The 16,648-nt window shown below is 49.7% G+C and overlaps 1 protein-coding gene across 2 annotated transcripts in view; it reads right to left on the bottom strand.

Moving 5' to 3' along the window:
* The window catches only part of LOC146333458 (occludin-like), a 28,528-nt gene extending 14,051 nt beyond the window's left edge, over positions 1-14,477 (bottom strand). The window contains exons 1-2 of one of the 2 annotated variants that reach the window (XM_084825960.1): positions 14,147-14,477; positions 4,398-5,166 (exon numbers count right to left, since the gene is read on the bottom strand). In XM_084825960.1, coding sequence (XP_084682086.1) covers positions 4,398-5,105 — 708 coding nt within the window. In that variant the 5' untranslated portion in view covers positions 5,106-5,166; positions 14,147-14,477. Of the gene's footprint in view, positions 1-4,397; positions 5,167-8,604; positions 8,929-14,146 lie in introns of those variants that run through there. The other variant, XM_084825959.1, reaches the window with a different exon arrangement.
* Between the last annotated feature and the right edge of the window lie 2,171 nt (positions 14,478-16,648).

Genomic DNA, 16,648 nt, shown 5'->3' with positions numbered 1-16,648 from the left:
AGAGGGTTAAACAAATTCCTGGAGGAGAAGGCTATCGATGGCTACTGGTCCCGACAGCTATGTGCTACCTCCTGTATCAGAGGCAGTGTGCCTGTGTGCACCAGTTGCTGGGGAACATGGGTGGGAGGATGCTGTTGCACTCATGTCCTGCTTGTGGGTTCTGGGTCGACAGCTGGTTGGCCACTGTGTGAACAGAATACTGGACTAGAATCATAGAATCATAGAATCATAGAATAGTAGGGTTGGAAGGGGCCTACAAGGCCATCGAGTCCAACCCCTGCTCAATGCAGCAATCCAAGTCAGAGCATCCCCGACAGATGGCTGTCCAGCCTCGTCTTGAATGCCTCCAGCGTGGGAGAGCCCGCCACCTCCCTAGGTCATTGGTTCCATTGTCGTATTGCTCTAACAGTCAGGAAGTTTTTCCTGATGTTCAGCCGGAATCTGGCTTCCTGCAACTTGAGCCCATTATTCCCTGTCCTGCACTCTGGGATGACCGAGAAGAGATCCTGGCCTTCCTCTCTGTGACAACCTTTCAAGTATTTGAAGAGTGCTATCATATCTCCCCTCAGTCTTCTCTTCTCAAGGCTCAACAGGCCCAGTTCTTTCAGTCTCTCTTCACAGGGCTTTGTTTCCAGTCCCCTGATCATCTTTGTTGCCCTACTCTGAACCCTCTCCAGTTTGTCTGCATCCTTCTTAAAGTGTGGTGCCCAAACTGGACACAGTACTCCAGATGAGGCCTAACCAGTGCTGAGTAGAGGGGAACTAGTACTTCCCGGGATTTGGGAGCGATGCTTCTATGAATGCAGCCCAAAAGAGCACTGGCCTTTTTTGCAGCCACATCCCATTGTTGGCTCATATTCAGCTTGTGATCGACAACAATTCCAAGATCCTTCTCGCTTGTCGTGTGGTTGAGCCACGTATCCCCCACCTTGTAACTGTGCCTTTGGTTTCTTTTTCCTAGGTGCAGAACTTGGCATTTATCCCCATTCAATGTCATTTTGTTGTTTTCTGCCCAGCGCTCCAGTCTATCCAGATCACTTTGAATTTTGTTTCTGTCTTCCAAAGTATTAGCTATCCCTCCCCATTTTGCATCATCTGCAAACTGTATCAGCATTCCCTGCACCTCCTCCTCCAAGTCATTAATACAAATGTTGAAGAGCACTGGGCCCAGGACTGAGCCCTGCGGTACCCCACTTTGAGGTACTCTCCCAAGTTTGAGAAGGTCCCATTGATAAGCACTCTTTGACTCCAGTTCTGTAGCCAACTGTGGATACACCGGATCGTTGTTTCATCTTGCCCACTTTGAGCTAGTTTGCTCATCAGGATATCATGGGGCACTTTGTCGAAAGCTTTGCTGAAGTCGAGGTATATTATGTCCACAGCATTCCCACGGTCCGCAAGGGAGGTGACTTGATCAAAAAATGAGATCAGATTTGTCTGGCAGGACTTGTTTTTGACAAATCCATGTTGGCTTGGAGTAATCACTGCACTGTTTTCAGGGTGCTTATGGATGGATTGCTTATCATCTGCTCCAGAATTTTCCCAGGGATTGATGTCAGACTGACTGGTCTGTAGTTCCCAGGTTCCTCCTTTTGACCCTTTTTGAAGATAGGGACAACGTTAGCCCTCCTCCAGTGATCTGGCACTTCCCCCGTCCTCCGTGATTTCTCAAAGAGAATAGACAGCGGTTCTGAGAGTTCTGCTGTCAGTTCCTTTATGACTCTAGGATGCAGTTCATCTGGCCCTGGAGATTTGAACTCATTCAAAGTAATTAGGTGTTCCTTGACCATATGCCTATCGATCTCAAGCTGCAATCCTGCCCCTTCAGCCTGTACTTCGCCTTTGCCAGGGGGGTCATAGACCCTCTTTTGGGAGAAGACTGAGCCAAAGTAGGAACTGAACACATCTGCCTTTTCTTTGTCCTCTGTTATCGTTTTGCCATCCTTATTTAATAGCTGAACCACCATTCCTTTCCTCTGCCTTTTACTACGCACGTAGCTGAAGAAAGCCTTTTTGTTGCTTTTAGCCTCCCTCGCTAACCTCAGCTCGTTCTCAGCTTTAGCCTTCCTGACGCCATCCCTGCAATTCTGTGCTACCTGCCTGGACTCTTCCTTTGTTGCTTGGCCTTCCTTCCACTTCCTATATGTGTCCTTTTTTGTTTTCAGGTCATCTCTAAGCTTTTTGTGAAGCCACATTGGCTTCTTCTGTTGTCTTCCACCTTTTCTTCTTGTTGGAATTGTTTGTGATTGTGCCTTGAGAATTTCCTTTTTTAAAAGCTCCCACCCATCTTGGACTCCTTTTCTCGTTAGCGTCGCTTGCCATGGGACCTTACTGATCATTGTTCCGAGTTTATTAAAATCGGCTTTCCTAAAACCCAGGGTACGCGTTTGGCTACACTCGGCTTTTGCTTCCCTTAGAACCAAGAACTCAAGTGCGACATGGTCGCTTTCCCCCAGTGTTCCTGTAACTGCTACTTTACCCACTAAGTCATCTCAGTTGGTTAGGATCAAGTCAAGGACAGCCGATCCTCTAGTTCCTTCCTCTCCTTTCTGTAGGAGGAAGTTATCCGCCACACAAGTCAGGCATTTCCTGGAGGGGCCATGTTTGGCAGAATTTGTCTCCCAACAAATATCGGGCAAATTGAAGTCCCCCATTACTACTACAAGATGGACCCTTAGGCTAACCCAGCAGGACTCTTCTTATGTTCTTAAATGTAATAGATAGATGATAGATGGACGGACGGACAGACAGACGGATAATAAATAAAATATTTTAACCCGGAAAATAATCACATAGTGTATCACTGCAACCCCCACTTTTACATTGATAAGACTTGTTCTGAGTTTAAAGGGGGGAGTTTAAAATGGTTAAAGGGGGAGGAGCTTAAACAGGTATGTTTAGAGGAGGAAAGGGAGGGCCATATACCAAAGCAATGTGCTTACCGGAGGAAAACCTGTTGCCCCAAAACCTGTTGCCCCAAATCCCACAGAAACCTGGAGTCAGCCCTGACTATTTGTTTCATTCATTTAAAAGGTATTTTCAGGCCGCCTCAAAGGCCAGGTTGTTCACAACGTCTGTGTGATTCACATGTCCAGCCGGGGCCGTCCCCGTGCACAGGGTGCACGACACAACGCAAGTATTGGGCTTATTTTATCAGCCCAACTGGGCGGTTTCTAGGTGTGCCCCCAGCCAGCTTGGTCATTAACCACCCTGATTGTTTTCTGTCCAGCCCTGAAACCGATCCTGCCAATAAGTCCTTTTGCTGATAAACAAAGGGCTCCTCGTACGTGCTTTGCACTGACGTGAGTCTTTCCGACGGTGCCGCCGGCAATACAGAAAAATCAACAGAGGCCGGACGCAGTAGAAGCTGAGACCCAAATTATCCCGCCCAGCGCCGCTCCCTGAAGCGGCTTGCAAAATTTGCAGGGAGGGTTTCTCGGTGGCACCCAAAACTGACCCAAAGTTCAGACAACCGGTTCAATCCGTAATGGAGAATTTAAGGAACTCGTTGAACCTGGGAGGAGAGTTGGGCTGCTGGTGGGTCTGCTATGACTCAGACCCTGAGGGTGGAGCCTAAGAGCTATGGGGTGGTGCCTATTAGAGGAAGGGGTGGAGCCTGGAAACCTGGTAGATTGGGGGCGGAGCCTCGGGAGACATTGGTGAGGAGAGTGAAAGCTCTCCAGCCTGGCCCTTGTCATCCTGGGTCATTTCCCTGCGTTTGGTATTGCTTCTCCTGCATGTAGGATCTCATCCTGGGGAGACATGGCAACTCTGAAGGGGCGGAGCCTTAAAAGCAGAAGGCGGAGCCTGTAGGGTAGGGGTGGGACTTAGTAGCACATGGCAAGAAGGTCCCAGATTCAAGCCCCAGTGCCTCCAGTTACAAGAATCAGTTGCAGAGGACAGGAAAGACCTTTCTCTGTGTGTGTGTGTGTGTGTGTGTCTGTGTGTGTGTGTATAAAGAGAGAACACCGCCCCCCCCCCCGCACTGCTTTGCACTAAATATTATTTATTAGCCTTAGTTTGGTCTCCCTGTGCAATTGGGGGTTGCTGCTGTAACAGAAAAATGTGGGTCCAAAAGAGTGCTTCTGTTTTGCTGTGTGGATGACACACACACACACGCGCGTGCACCCCCCCCCCCCGGACAACCAATCCTCTGCTTTGCAGGCATGATCTCAAAGTTAATTTGCCTCAGTGTCCCTTTTCTGTACAATGGGCTGCTGCTGCGGATAGCAGTGACCCCTTGGCTCTGCCCACCATTCGTTGCCCCGCCATCCGCCCCGCCTGTTCCAGCGGGCACCAGCCACCACTGGAGAGGTTGCGCCGAGCAGGGGTCTCCTCCTTCTCTCATCTCCTTCTGGAAATGAAGGCCCACCGAGGAGATCACAGCCCACTCTTACCTCCTGCGGGTCAACAGTGCAGTAGTGGTAGAGGTACTGGTTGAAGTAGGCCCCGGTGGTGTAGATCTGGTTGCACATGGCCAGCATGGGGTTGCTGTTGTAGTAGTAGCTGCCCGACATCTGGGCCCGTGGGTTGACCCCCATGATGTAGACGATGGAGGCGATGAGCATGATGAAGGCCATGATGGCGCACACGACGATGACCACCAAGTAGAACCTCCTGGAACGGGAGCCGCTGGACTTGGTGAGGCTGGTGATGGCCAGAGCCAGGAGGGCGATGAAGCACAGCACCGACATGGCGATCATGAAGCCGTTGGCGGAGCGGGGGTTCGTCACGCCTCCGTAGTAGCCTCCGTAACCGCCTCCGTACGCCCCTCCGAGGCCACCCCCGTAGTAGCCCCCGCCCCCGCCGAGGCCGTTCCCGTAGTAGCCGCCCATGCTCCCGCCATAAAGCCCGCCATAGCCATAGCCATACTCCCAGGCTAGGGTGGACGCCACACAAGCAAAGATGGCGACGCACAGCAGGAGGCCGAAGGCCTCCAAGATGCGGATGATGCCAGGGGGAGAGTTCCACTTGTAAAAATATTGGGGCACATCTTCTACGTAGTAGGAGCCGGGGCCAGCCGAGTGGATGTCATACCCGTAGTCCTCTCCAGGGGGGCCATATCCGGTGGGGGGGCTGTCATATTGCTTCGTAATGCTATACATCTTTCAAAGGCACTGGGGCTCAGCTGGATGAGCTCACAGGCCACTGGAGCGATGCCGGCAGCTAGAGAGAAACACAGAAGAGCAGGCTAAGTATCTTCTGAAGGTGCTGTAATACCATTTTATTTTGGTAAGCCTGGGCATTGCTATGCACTCAAAGGCTTTGTGATCCAGGCCCATAAGTTATCTGGATTTGGGGCCATGGGAACTAGATCTGGGGCCATGGGAACTAGATCTGGGGCCATGGGAACTAGATCTGGGGCCATGGGAACTAGATTTGGAGCTCTCCACCAGTGGTGGAGAGCTCCATTAGAGACACTGACCAGGTATATGTGCATTTATATCTGTTTATGCAACTTAAGCAATAATGGCTGGGATTTATTTAATTTTCACAGGGGGCAAACCCAGCCAATGGATTTCTGATCCAAATCGTCTTGAATAAAATAAATTCTTCAGTTAATTTGCACCTTGGCCCAAATCATCCAAAAACAATGGGAAAAGCCGCCCCCACCCCCCGCTTAATAGCCATGCAGGGGAAGATTTTTGTGGGGGAGTGTTGCAGCATGTGGGAAGGGGGGAGTTAACCCTTTCCTCCCCAATGGCAATCCCCTTTGAGAATTGCCGCTGCATGGCAATTAATTTGAGGGGTGGGGATGGAGACTCAGTGCTCTGGTGAATAGATACAGGGCCATGAGAAATAGATACAGGGTCATGGGAAATAGATTTGGGGCCATGGGAAATAGATTTGGGGCTGTGGGAAATGAGTATCAGGCCATTGGACATAAATACAGGGCCCTGGGAAATGGATTTGGGCCTCTGGGAAATGGATTTGGGGCCCTAGGAAATAGATCTGGGGCCATGGGAAGTAGATTTGGTGGCCTGGGAAATAGATTTGTGGCCGTGGGAAATAGATTGGGTGCCCTCCACCAGCAGCAGAGAGATATGAGGGCATTAGGGACACTGACTAGGCCTTATCAAAGACAAGGACTAGGGGTGGCAAGGAAGGAACTGCCTGTGTGACGGCAGATGGGAAGATTTTTGACCAGCTCCTATGACGTTTTAGGAATGAAACTAATCCCCAGCCCCGAAAATGACTGTATATTAAAAACTGATTGGGAAGAAAGACCAATCTATTCAGCTTTTTTCTTTTCTTTTTACATTGTGGGCGTTTTGTTTTTAAGAGCTTGTTTTGAGCCCCTGTGGTGTGCCATGCGGCAGACTCCCACGGTCTGGAAAAAGGATGAGGAATTGGGTCAGGACCCCCCCTGCGCTTGTTCATAAGGCTGGTGGTGGTGGTGGTGGTGGGGGGGGAGATCTCTTGCCAGTTTCACTGGAGAGCAGAGAAGCCTGAAATGGGAAGTCTCTGGGAAACGGACCAGGCTGTCCCATCACACTTCCGAATAGAGAGAAGGGGCTAAAATGGGAAGATAGAAAACACACCATTCACAAATCTTTAGCCTAGAGGAGAGGCGATGAAGGGGGAGAGGCGAAATCTGTCTTCAAATATCGGAAAGGCTGTCAGGTGGAAGACGGCATAGGGTTGCTCCAGGGGGTGGACATTCCTGAGAAGCAGACCTTGGCTAAAGATTAGGAGAAACGTCCCAACACTAAGGCCTCAATCCTATGCCTGTTTAGATGGGGAAAAGTCCTACAACTGGCTGGGGAATGCTGGGAGTTGTAGGGCTTTTCCCCCATCTAAACAGGCATAGGGTTTCACCCTCAGAGCTGTTGGACATAGGCTGCCTCAGAAGATGGTGGGTTGTCCTCAACTGGAGCCTGGAAGGCCTCCTGTCGGTGGTGGTTGTTCAGTCGTTCAGTCGTGTCCGACTCTTCGTGACCCCATGGACCACAGCACGCCAGGCCTTCCTGTCCTGCGCACTCTCCCGGAGCGTGCTCAGGTTCATATTCATTGCATCGGTGATGCTATCTAGCCTGTCGGTGGTGCTGTAGCTCTATCCTGCATTACGGGCTATTGGGCGGTATAGAAATGAAATAAATAAATAAATAAATTACAGATCCTGCATTGCAGGGGGTTGGACTACATGATCTCTGAAGGTCCCTTCCACATCTATGATTCTATATACTCCTCCATGGAAAAACAGAGCAGCAGAAAATGTACTTCAAGTAGAACACATCTAACAAGCAGCGCAGGAATGCTGACATGAGACTGTGAATCTTGCAAGACCACCCATCGATTAAAAAATCCCAGCCACATTTAAAGGTGTGGGTTTGTTTATTTGTCTTTCACATTTATATTATTATTATTATTATTTCTATACTGCCCAATAGCCGAAGCTCTCAGGGAGGTATTCAACAATTCAGATAAAATATAGCATCAACTTTTAAAATATACAACATCTAAAACAATGTAAACAGCTAAAAATAATTTCAATAAAATACTGGGTGTGTTCAGATAGCATAGATGTCCCATCATCTGCCATTAAATGCATATCAACCACAGGGAAGTTTCTGGAGAGGTTTAAGGGGCAGGTGTGAAATTGGCCTCAGCATTGGCCAAAACAGGAGTTCCTTCTTCAGGGTGGCACCGGCGAGGGACCCTAACCTTTTACCATGAAGAGATTTTTGGCATTCACTTCCTAAAACGAGAAGGGCCTCGATTCAGAAGGCACGCACTCTAGGGCCTGGGTGGGCTGGCTGCAGTGGTAAAGGAAAGGCACTCTGCGCATGCTCCAAAAACCCTTTTACATGTCCAAGCAAAAGGCACACACTGCCTCTCATTTCATCCGATCAGGGCCTGGAGAAAGTACTGTTCTCAAAAGGCTGCAGGGCAGTGACAATTTCGCTAAAATGGGGGTGGGGGGAGCGAAGCAGAGGGACGGGGTTTGTGGATTTAATTTCCTATCTTTTCCACGGTGAGTCAGCCACCGGGGAAATCTTCTTAATAACATCTAATCAGAGGCTCTCACTCTCTCGGACAGTGCTGTCTGCAGTGGACTCTGCACATGCTCTGTGAAACCTGAGACTCGACTCCAACAGGAGAGACAGCAATGGCTGGCCACACGGGCTGGAGCAGTTAGGAAGGGGTTGTGACTGTGAGACCCCTCACTAACACACAACTGAATCACATAACTGAATCAGTCACTACCATCCTATTTATTTTTGCCTCCTCCCTCCCAATCCTTTTCCCCTTTTGTGCCATATTTTGGGGATTGTACGCCAGCCGACAGGGACAGTCGCATGTTTTATTTTTGCATGACTGCTCTGTGGGAGCCTTTTGGGGCAGCAGAGCGGGGTCGGAGCACATTAAACAAACAAACAAGCTCACACCCACCCGGCATAATCCTCTGATTTCGCATGCTCAACCTGATGGCTACAAACAGACGATAAACCAAACCCTGAAGTTTCCCCATCCCAGCACAGAAAGCACCCTATAGCCCTTTCTCCTCCAAGAGCAGGCGCCTGTGGGGCCCTGTGCGAATGCAGCTAACGCACACGCAGCGCACAAAATGCCACATTCCTCCAGGGCTGTGGGCTTCCTTACCCCTGTGGTGCCCAGTTGCTGATGGGGCCGTTCCCACAGCGATCCGGACCTGGAGCCGGGCAGAGCTCTCCCTTTGCCGCCGTGCGTGTTTTTCAAGGTTGCGCCTTGAAAGCTCTCCAGCCAAGCAGCGCTCTCAGCTTTCACCTGATAAATTAATAATTCCGCGGTGTGGTTTTCCCACGCCCTGTGCGGCTGCAAGGAGCCGTCCCTGAGCAGCACGAAACGTCCTCCCAGTCGAGAAGGGCCCAGTGGCGATGCCTCCCCCCCGCCACTGGCACGTGCACGTTCCAGCGTTGCTTCCTTTGTTTCGCCCCCACCCCGCCTGACCATCGCCAGCAGTGCAGAAAACCACAGCGGCACAACAACTTTAGCCTGGCCTTGCCCAGCTGGGAGATCACAAATGAACACATCTCACTTGTGGGTCATTAGACAATAGCTTGGTTCAGAGGCTGACAGCTTGCCCGTGTCGAAATTATAAATCATAAAAAAATTATATCAACCCATAAAATGGGTTGGTAGCAGAGCTGCAGCAAGCACGCCGTGGCCTCTCCCATCAACCAGGCGAACAAGCGCCCGTACCACCTCCCACCTGCAGTCGTGGCAAACGGGCCCCATCCATCAGCAGGACAGTGACCAGCTGCTTGTTTTCCTCTTCCCCTCATCCTTTTTCCTTTTGCATCATGCCTGTTTTATTTATTTATTATTACATTTCTATCCTGCCCTTTTCCTCTTACTTACAAAGGACCCAAAGCAGCTTCCGTGGCCCTCCTCCTTCCATCTGTGTGTTCTCACAACAACCCCGTGAGGTGGTTCCCGTTGTCTTTTATTATCTGTACAGTGCTTAGAGCATTTTAGGTGATTTCTAAGCGCTGTTGCTATTATTGTTATTGCTGTCATTAGTAAGCATTCGTAGTACGAGTGATGTCACGGTTAGAGTGTTGGACTGGGTCTCAGGAGATTTGGGTTCTAGTCCCCCCTCGGCCATGAAGCTCACTGGGTGACTTTGGGCCATCGCTGACTCCCAGCCCAACCTACCCGACAGGGTTGTTGGGAGGATAAAATGCTGAGGAGGGGGATCGTGTACTTGGACTCCTGGGAGGAAAGGCGGGATATAAATGTAAGAAACAAACACATACAAATGAAATGAAATAATTAGACAATTTAATAATAATAATGAGGATGTTGCAATCCAGTGCACACCTTCGTGGGAGTAGGCCCTCTTGAAATAAGCAGGTAAACATGCATAGGATTTCACTGTTAAATAATAATAATAATAATAATAGCAGCAGCAGCCAGTGTGGCGTAGTGGCGAGAGTGCTGGACTGGGAGCTGAGAGATCCGAGTTCTAGTCCCCACTCGGCCATGGCAGCTCTGACTTCGGGGCAGTCACAGACTCTCAGCCCAACCTACCTCGCAGGGTTGTTGTTGTGAGGATAAAAGGGAGAGGAGGAGGAGAATGTAAGCTGCCTTGGGTTCCTTGCAAGAGGAAAAGAGGCAGGATGTAAATGCAATGAATAAATAATAAAATAATAATAATAATAATAATAAAAATGTTACAATAATAATAATACCTGCCCTTCCCTGCACTAGTAGAAACTGAGATAAGGTCTGCTTCTTTCTTAACTTGCCAGTGTGAGTTCTCCCCACCCTGTTGGCCAGGGTTGAGTTTCCGAACTGCAACAAACATTTATTAAAAGGCGCCCGGAGAGCCTTGGGCTGGGAGAGGGTGGTGAGATTTGTGGAACAATGGGTACATTTCTCAGATCTCCTCTGCGACATCCGACAGCTAATGCCAGGCAGTTCCTCCTCCTGCTTGTTCACATGCCAAATTCCTCCGAGCCGCAAAGTTTTCTTGCTGTGTGTGTGTGTGTATGTGTGTGCGTTTTAAAGTCGCCCAGCACTTTGTTTTTACAAATTTTTGTTGTATTTGGATTGTCACTCTCTTTTGGAACTTTGTTGCTTGATGTTAGAAGAAAAGAAAAGAAAAGAAAAGAAAAGAAAAGAAAAAAGTTGGGAGCGGGAGATAAACAGGGTTTTCAAAATCCTTCCAGGTGGAGCCTGGTGCTTCTAGATGGAGGGCTCCAATCCAGAGACACTGTGCCGCTATTCTGTCTTTCCCTCTTTAATGAGTTTTTTGTGGGAAGAAGAAAAAAAAAAGACAAAAGGAAGGGGTAGGGAAACATGGGAGGGTTACAAATGGAAGATGACGACGTCAGCCCACACACAAAATGTTTAAATGTTATTTATTTATTTATTTATTTATTTATTTATTTATTTATTATTACAGTTATATCCCACTTTGTCCCCCTCTTGGAAGCAACCCAAGGCAGCTTATATGGTCTTCCTGTTTTATCCACAACAACCTTGTGAGGTAGGTGAAGCTGAGCCCAAAGTCACCCAGGGAGCTTCATGGCTGAGTGGGGGCTTGAACCTGGGTCTCCCAGTTCGCCGTCCAACCCTCTAACCGCTACAACATGCTGACTCCAACTACATCCTAGGGGATGCCCTTCATCTCCTGTTTCCCGGCGGAGTCTGCCTGGTGTCCAGAGGAGCTGCGGTCGAGCAGGAGGTAAGGACAGGGCAAGAGGCTGGCGGTTGGAGGCCCTGCTTCAAAACCTCCCTCCTTGGCCCGTACCCACTACCAGGAGAAATATAACCTTGACTACCGTAACCAGTACTTCCCCACTCCTTTGACAGCTCCCCCAAATCTGTCTCCCTTCTTGGCAGGCTTCCAAGAGCACAAGTGACCATTTCAAAGTGGAGGCAATTTCCTCCCCCTTCTATTCTGTCCTAAACTGCTCTGTTCCTCGGTGCTGCCCTGAGGCGCCCCCCCCCACACCCCCGGAGTTTGGAATTAACTCGGAGGATGTCCAAACCCCAATTTGCCACCGCATTCCCTTTGGCCAGCTTGTGTACATTTCTCCCAACTTTCCCGCAACAACGAAACACACTTGCACAGTGACAAAACACTGCCGTGCCACCCCCTGCCCTCAACTGTGATGCGCTTGTGCGTAAAGGTTGCATCACGATTCTGCTTCTCAGTATTTTTTTTGAATGCGCATTGCGCCTCTACATGCGGCTGAAAGGCCGCGCCAAAGAAGGATCAGTCCAGTCGTGTGCACAGTCAAAAGATCTGTGCATTTTGGGGGGTGGGGGTGGCGGTTATTAGTGCATGGAAGCAGGCATGCATGCAGCGATACAACACTGCACAAAACAAATCTCAAAATGCCACGCCAAGTGGGGACTAGTACCTGGTTCTCTCAAATCCGGCATTCTAACCACTACACCACACTGGCTCCCTGTGAATGAGGCCGGGCAATTGCAGGATAGCACTACAAGAGAAAACAGATTAGGGGTGCAATTCTATACGTGTCTCCTTAGAAAAATGGTTCGTTTCGAAGTTCAAGGGGTCATCATAAGCAACAGGAAATACCATAATACCCAAATAAATTGGAACAGCAGGACTGCAGTCACACGCATAGTTACCCAGAAGTAAGCCCCATTGCGCTCAGGTTCTGAGTGCAATGTTATATTCAGCGTCATAGAACAGGTTGAGCTTCCCCTGCAGACCGAGCTGAAAAGCAACCTTTTGCTTTTCGTTAGACATGCAAACAACACAGTGGAGAAGTGTCCCCATTTCAAGTGCTAGCAGTGGAGAAGGGACTTTGCCAAAGAAAAGGCGGAAAGGGTCAAGCCACTGCTGGATTCTTTTCCTCCCTCTCTGACTTCCTTTACTTGAAAGCCTCATTATCACCGCATTCCTTGGCCAGAGCAAGGAAAGCACATTGATTCCCCTGGCGCTGCTCCTGCTCTGAACAAAGTCCTGCAGCCACGCTGCTCTGCATTCCCGGTCCACCGTACCACTGCTCTGAAGTAAGCCTCCCTGGACACAGTAGGACTTTCTTCAGAGCAAGCATGCAGAGTTGGACTGTGAGACTGGCATACACTGCAACTACCCCCTTTGATAATAATTAAAAAAAACACAACTTCTAAAATTTAAAATGTCCAGGCCAAAAGGCTTTGGTGCTGAGAAAGAAAGCAAAGTTGTTAGGGTGTTGTTAGTATGAGTTGTTACAGGGAGGTCTATGATCCAATCGCGTAAAACCCACCATGTTCAATGGGACTTACATCCAGGTAAGTGCGCATATATTACGACAACGGCCCGGCAGCTCTAAGGCTGTGATCCTCGCTGCGCTTACCTGAGAGTAAGTCCAGTTGAATACAGTGGGCCTAACATTGATTGTACTTGTATACCACGTAATATCATGACATCTCTTCCTTCTAACCTGCGTCAGGGTGCAGTGCATGTTGTATCTCATTCAGAGGCATGTAAAGGCTTGGATGGGCGCCCCAGTGTGGACTAGTGGTTGGAGCAGCCTCATGCGTCTTCCAGAATAGCCTTTCTCCCATTGCCACAGGGGCCTGGGTCTGTTTTGAATTGTTGATGACAGATTATGGGACACTGCTCCCATCCCTTGTGCCACCCTCCGTACATATCGTTCGGCCAAAGAACCCTCCATCTGTAGGTTTCTAAACTGCGGACAAGGCAAGCTATGGAAGAACAGACCCAGCCTACAGATCGAGCCTATGAACAGATGGAGATTAACGGTGGAGATGAGGGAGCCCACCAAACAATGGCATTGCGTGCATCATAAACATGTTCCCATTTTCGTTTGCAAAATGCTGCACCATTTGAATTCCCGCCCCCACACTCCACACAGCCCCCCACTGAGCAGAGGGATTTGAGCGGGCAGCACAAAGCCCTCTCCTCATCACCCCTGGGGCTAGGTGGGAGGAAGTAAAGCAAAGGGACTGGGGGGTTGAGGTGTGATGTAGGTAGGGGTTATGCACAGGAAAACCCTCAGGAACCTTTGGCTGTTCTTTCAGGTGCCCCAGCGCATGGGCGGTGTTTTGGCACCGTGAATACTGGAATCTTTTCTTGATTTGTAGGGGTGGGGGCCCAGCTCAGCAGCACAGCACCCGGTCTGAACACGGACAGTCTCTGGTTCAGCCTACTGACCTGGTATGAGGCAACTTCTCATGCTCCTGAAAGGCAGTCGGCGCAAAAAGGTGGACTCCTTTAAAAACATACATCAACCCAACATTTTGGGAAAGCGTGTGGCAATTCCACCCATCCCATTCCCCGCTGCATGAAGAAGTCCTTCCTTGCTCATCTTTTTTCTTTTCCCTAAATTCATAAGCCCCCCAGCACTGTAACCCTTTCCACAGTTTGCGTGGCCCTTTCTGGCACCCTCCCTCAAGCTCCGCGATCTGCTCTTGGAGCTGCGGCCACCAGACACACACAGAGAAATCCGAGTGTAGATTCATCGGCTAAGGGGGGAGAAACGTTGCTGCATCTGTTGAGACAGGACGTAGCCTACAAAAACTCCGGGCCAAGTACATCCGGGTGCCTCTCCAGAACCTTGGTTGTCATTTCTTTTTGACTACTGTGGTGAACCCCCTGGAGCTTTTCGAAACAGGAAAATCCACAAGGAAAAAAAACAGCCACCCACCCCTCACAGTTCAAGTTCTTTCTTCTTACCTGGACTTCTCGGCACTTCTGGATCTGAGATGGTTTTCTAGGCTGCTTCCCTGGCCCTGCAGCTTGTCATTCTTCCAAAGGTTGCCGGATGGATGGCGACTTCCCCATACCTTTGGATCAGTCACCTGGTTTCACTGTAGCCGATCTGGAGCTGTGGGCTCAGTCGGACAATCCCTTCCCTGAGACAAACACACCTTTGTTTTATTGTTATTTCTTTTGCTTTACACTTTTCCCTGTTCCCTTTAAAATGGCAGCTGCGGGATTAATCATTACTAGCCGCCCACAATAATTAAAACCGGGCATGTGTAATGTGCACACACAGGCCTCCCCCCTCTCCGCCTGAGCCAACTTCCGAGATGGAAAGAGCTTGGTACAAGCTGCATGCACGCACACACAGAAAGGCCTGGCAAAAGTGAGAGGGAATTTAAATCTCCCCCCCCAAACTGTTTTCGACGCTGGATGCCAACCTGGGCTCTTGCCATGTTCCACTTAAGCCTGTTAAGGTGACCTCTGTGATTCTATTCCGCCTCCTTCGCCCCGAGTACAAAATTCAGAGGACCCCACAGGGGATCGGGGGCTCTTGCAGGTCTGTGCGAATCAGTCCGGCTGATTCCCTCCCCAAATTAAAAAAGTATCATCATGATAAGAGCACGACAGGATTTCAATTCCTTCAACATTTGCTCCTCGTCGGCCTCCACAACCGGGCCGGGGGGGTTCTCAGAGACAACTGCGTCAAATTGAGATTTCTGCGGCCGTAATGTTCAAGCGCCTGTGGCAACGTGTTGTCAGGAGTGCTGTGGTGGTGGATTTGGACGTGCCGGAGGACATTATGACTGTGTGTGCGTGCGTGTGCATGTACACAGAGAGATGCACACACACACAGACACGCGCATGTACACAGAGAGATGCACACACACACAGACACGTGCATGTACACAGAGAAAGACACACAGACACAGAGAGGTGGGGAAGAGCTAGAGAGAGACAGGGACACACACGCAGGCACCAGCATTACACAGCATAACCATTTATTAGGATCAGCAACACTGCAATCCTATGAACACTTACCGGGGAGACACCCCCCCCCCCGTCAACTCAGGGCTGCTGCCCAAGATCTTCTGCCAGTGGAGATGCAACCTTTAGCTCTTGCATGTCGCGTATTTTTAGATGGTTAGCCTGTGAGCAGGGACTGTCTTGTTGTAGTGATTGCATGTAAACTGCTCCAGGAGCCTCCTGGGCTGAGACGTGGGATTAAAAAACACTTGAAATAAATAAGAATAATCTGTCATGAACCACAGCTAAACTTGGAAGCCTTGTTATCACCGCAGTCACTTGCTAGAGCAAGGAAACCTGTCTATTACGCTGGCGCTCCCACAGATGATTCGCCACTCCTGCTCTGGGAAAAACCCCGGAACTTCACTCCTCCATGTTTTCCCTCTGTTATGCTACGGATCCAGTAGGTCTACTCTAGAAGTGGTCCACCCTGAGTCCGTCTTGCCTTCCTTTTATATGCCGAGCGCGGATGCCATTTTTCTCCCCGGGGTTCGCAGCAGTATCCACTGTGGAAAACAGGATGTTGGACTACATGAACTCTCAAAAAAGCTAAAATAGGCTGGGTGGAGTTTTGTTGTTTGGCTCCACACCCTTTTGCCTTCATCCCCGCACATCACTGGGATGTGGCCCCTGAGGGCTTCTCCAAAATGGAATTTGACCCTCGGAGTGAAAGAGGCATCCCACCCTTGTCATAGAGGATAAGTGTATTTGCTGTTCTAGTAAGGTAGAGCCTCCATGTTCAGGAACAGTCTAGTTCATGGACTAGGGATGTATGGCTTTTGTAAAATCTGTTCCATGTGCATTTCAGGTGCTCGCTGGTGGAATCTGATTTTTTTCCAGTTTCCCAAATTTGCACAAATTCGCACTTGCAAAAATATGCAGATTCCTCCCCAAATGCACATTTTCATGCATTAGCCTATGGAGGAAATGCACATTTTTGGTCCTTTTTTTTTTTTTTTTGCTTTAGATATTTTTCTATGACTAAATTTGCATATAATTACAGAAGCTGAAATAAAAAAGGTCCGCAAGTCCATGGAATCCGTGTGAGTTGGGAAAAGCCGCTCCGTTGCAGAATCCATGGGTCGGATTCATAGAAATCCGAACTCACTTGATTCTCTTGCGGATTTCTCCAACATCTCTATCAGGGACCAGGAAGGGCCGAGTTTGACTGCACAGCTTTGTGGGGGCTGTGGAAGGCCACATTTTCCGTCAGATCTGACTTCGCCACGCCGACCAGAACAGGCGGAACCGCTTTGACGAAGCAGCACACAGTGCAGGGGTCACAGTCTGGCGCGGCCCGCTGCAGCGGCGAGATGGGAGCTGAAGCCCTGACCATAGCTCCTCGCTCAGGAAAGACGCTGTGCTCACACCTTGCCAAGATTGCTCATGGCTTGGTCACCTCGTGACTCCAAGGCTGGAATGCGCTCTGTGGGGGCACAGCCTTGGAGA

The sequence above is a fragment of the Heloderma suspectum genome, chromosome Z (assembly GCF_057233095.1).
Source record: "Heloderma suspectum isolate Gila_16-S chromosome Z, 16-S_ref, whole genome shotgun sequence".
Classification (NCBI taxonomy): domain Eukaryota; kingdom Metazoa; phylum Chordata; class Lepidosauria; order Squamata; family Helodermatidae; genus Heloderma; species Heloderma suspectum.
Note: the sequence above shows the minus strand (reverse complement) of the source record. Positions and strands in the feature narration are given on the sequence as shown.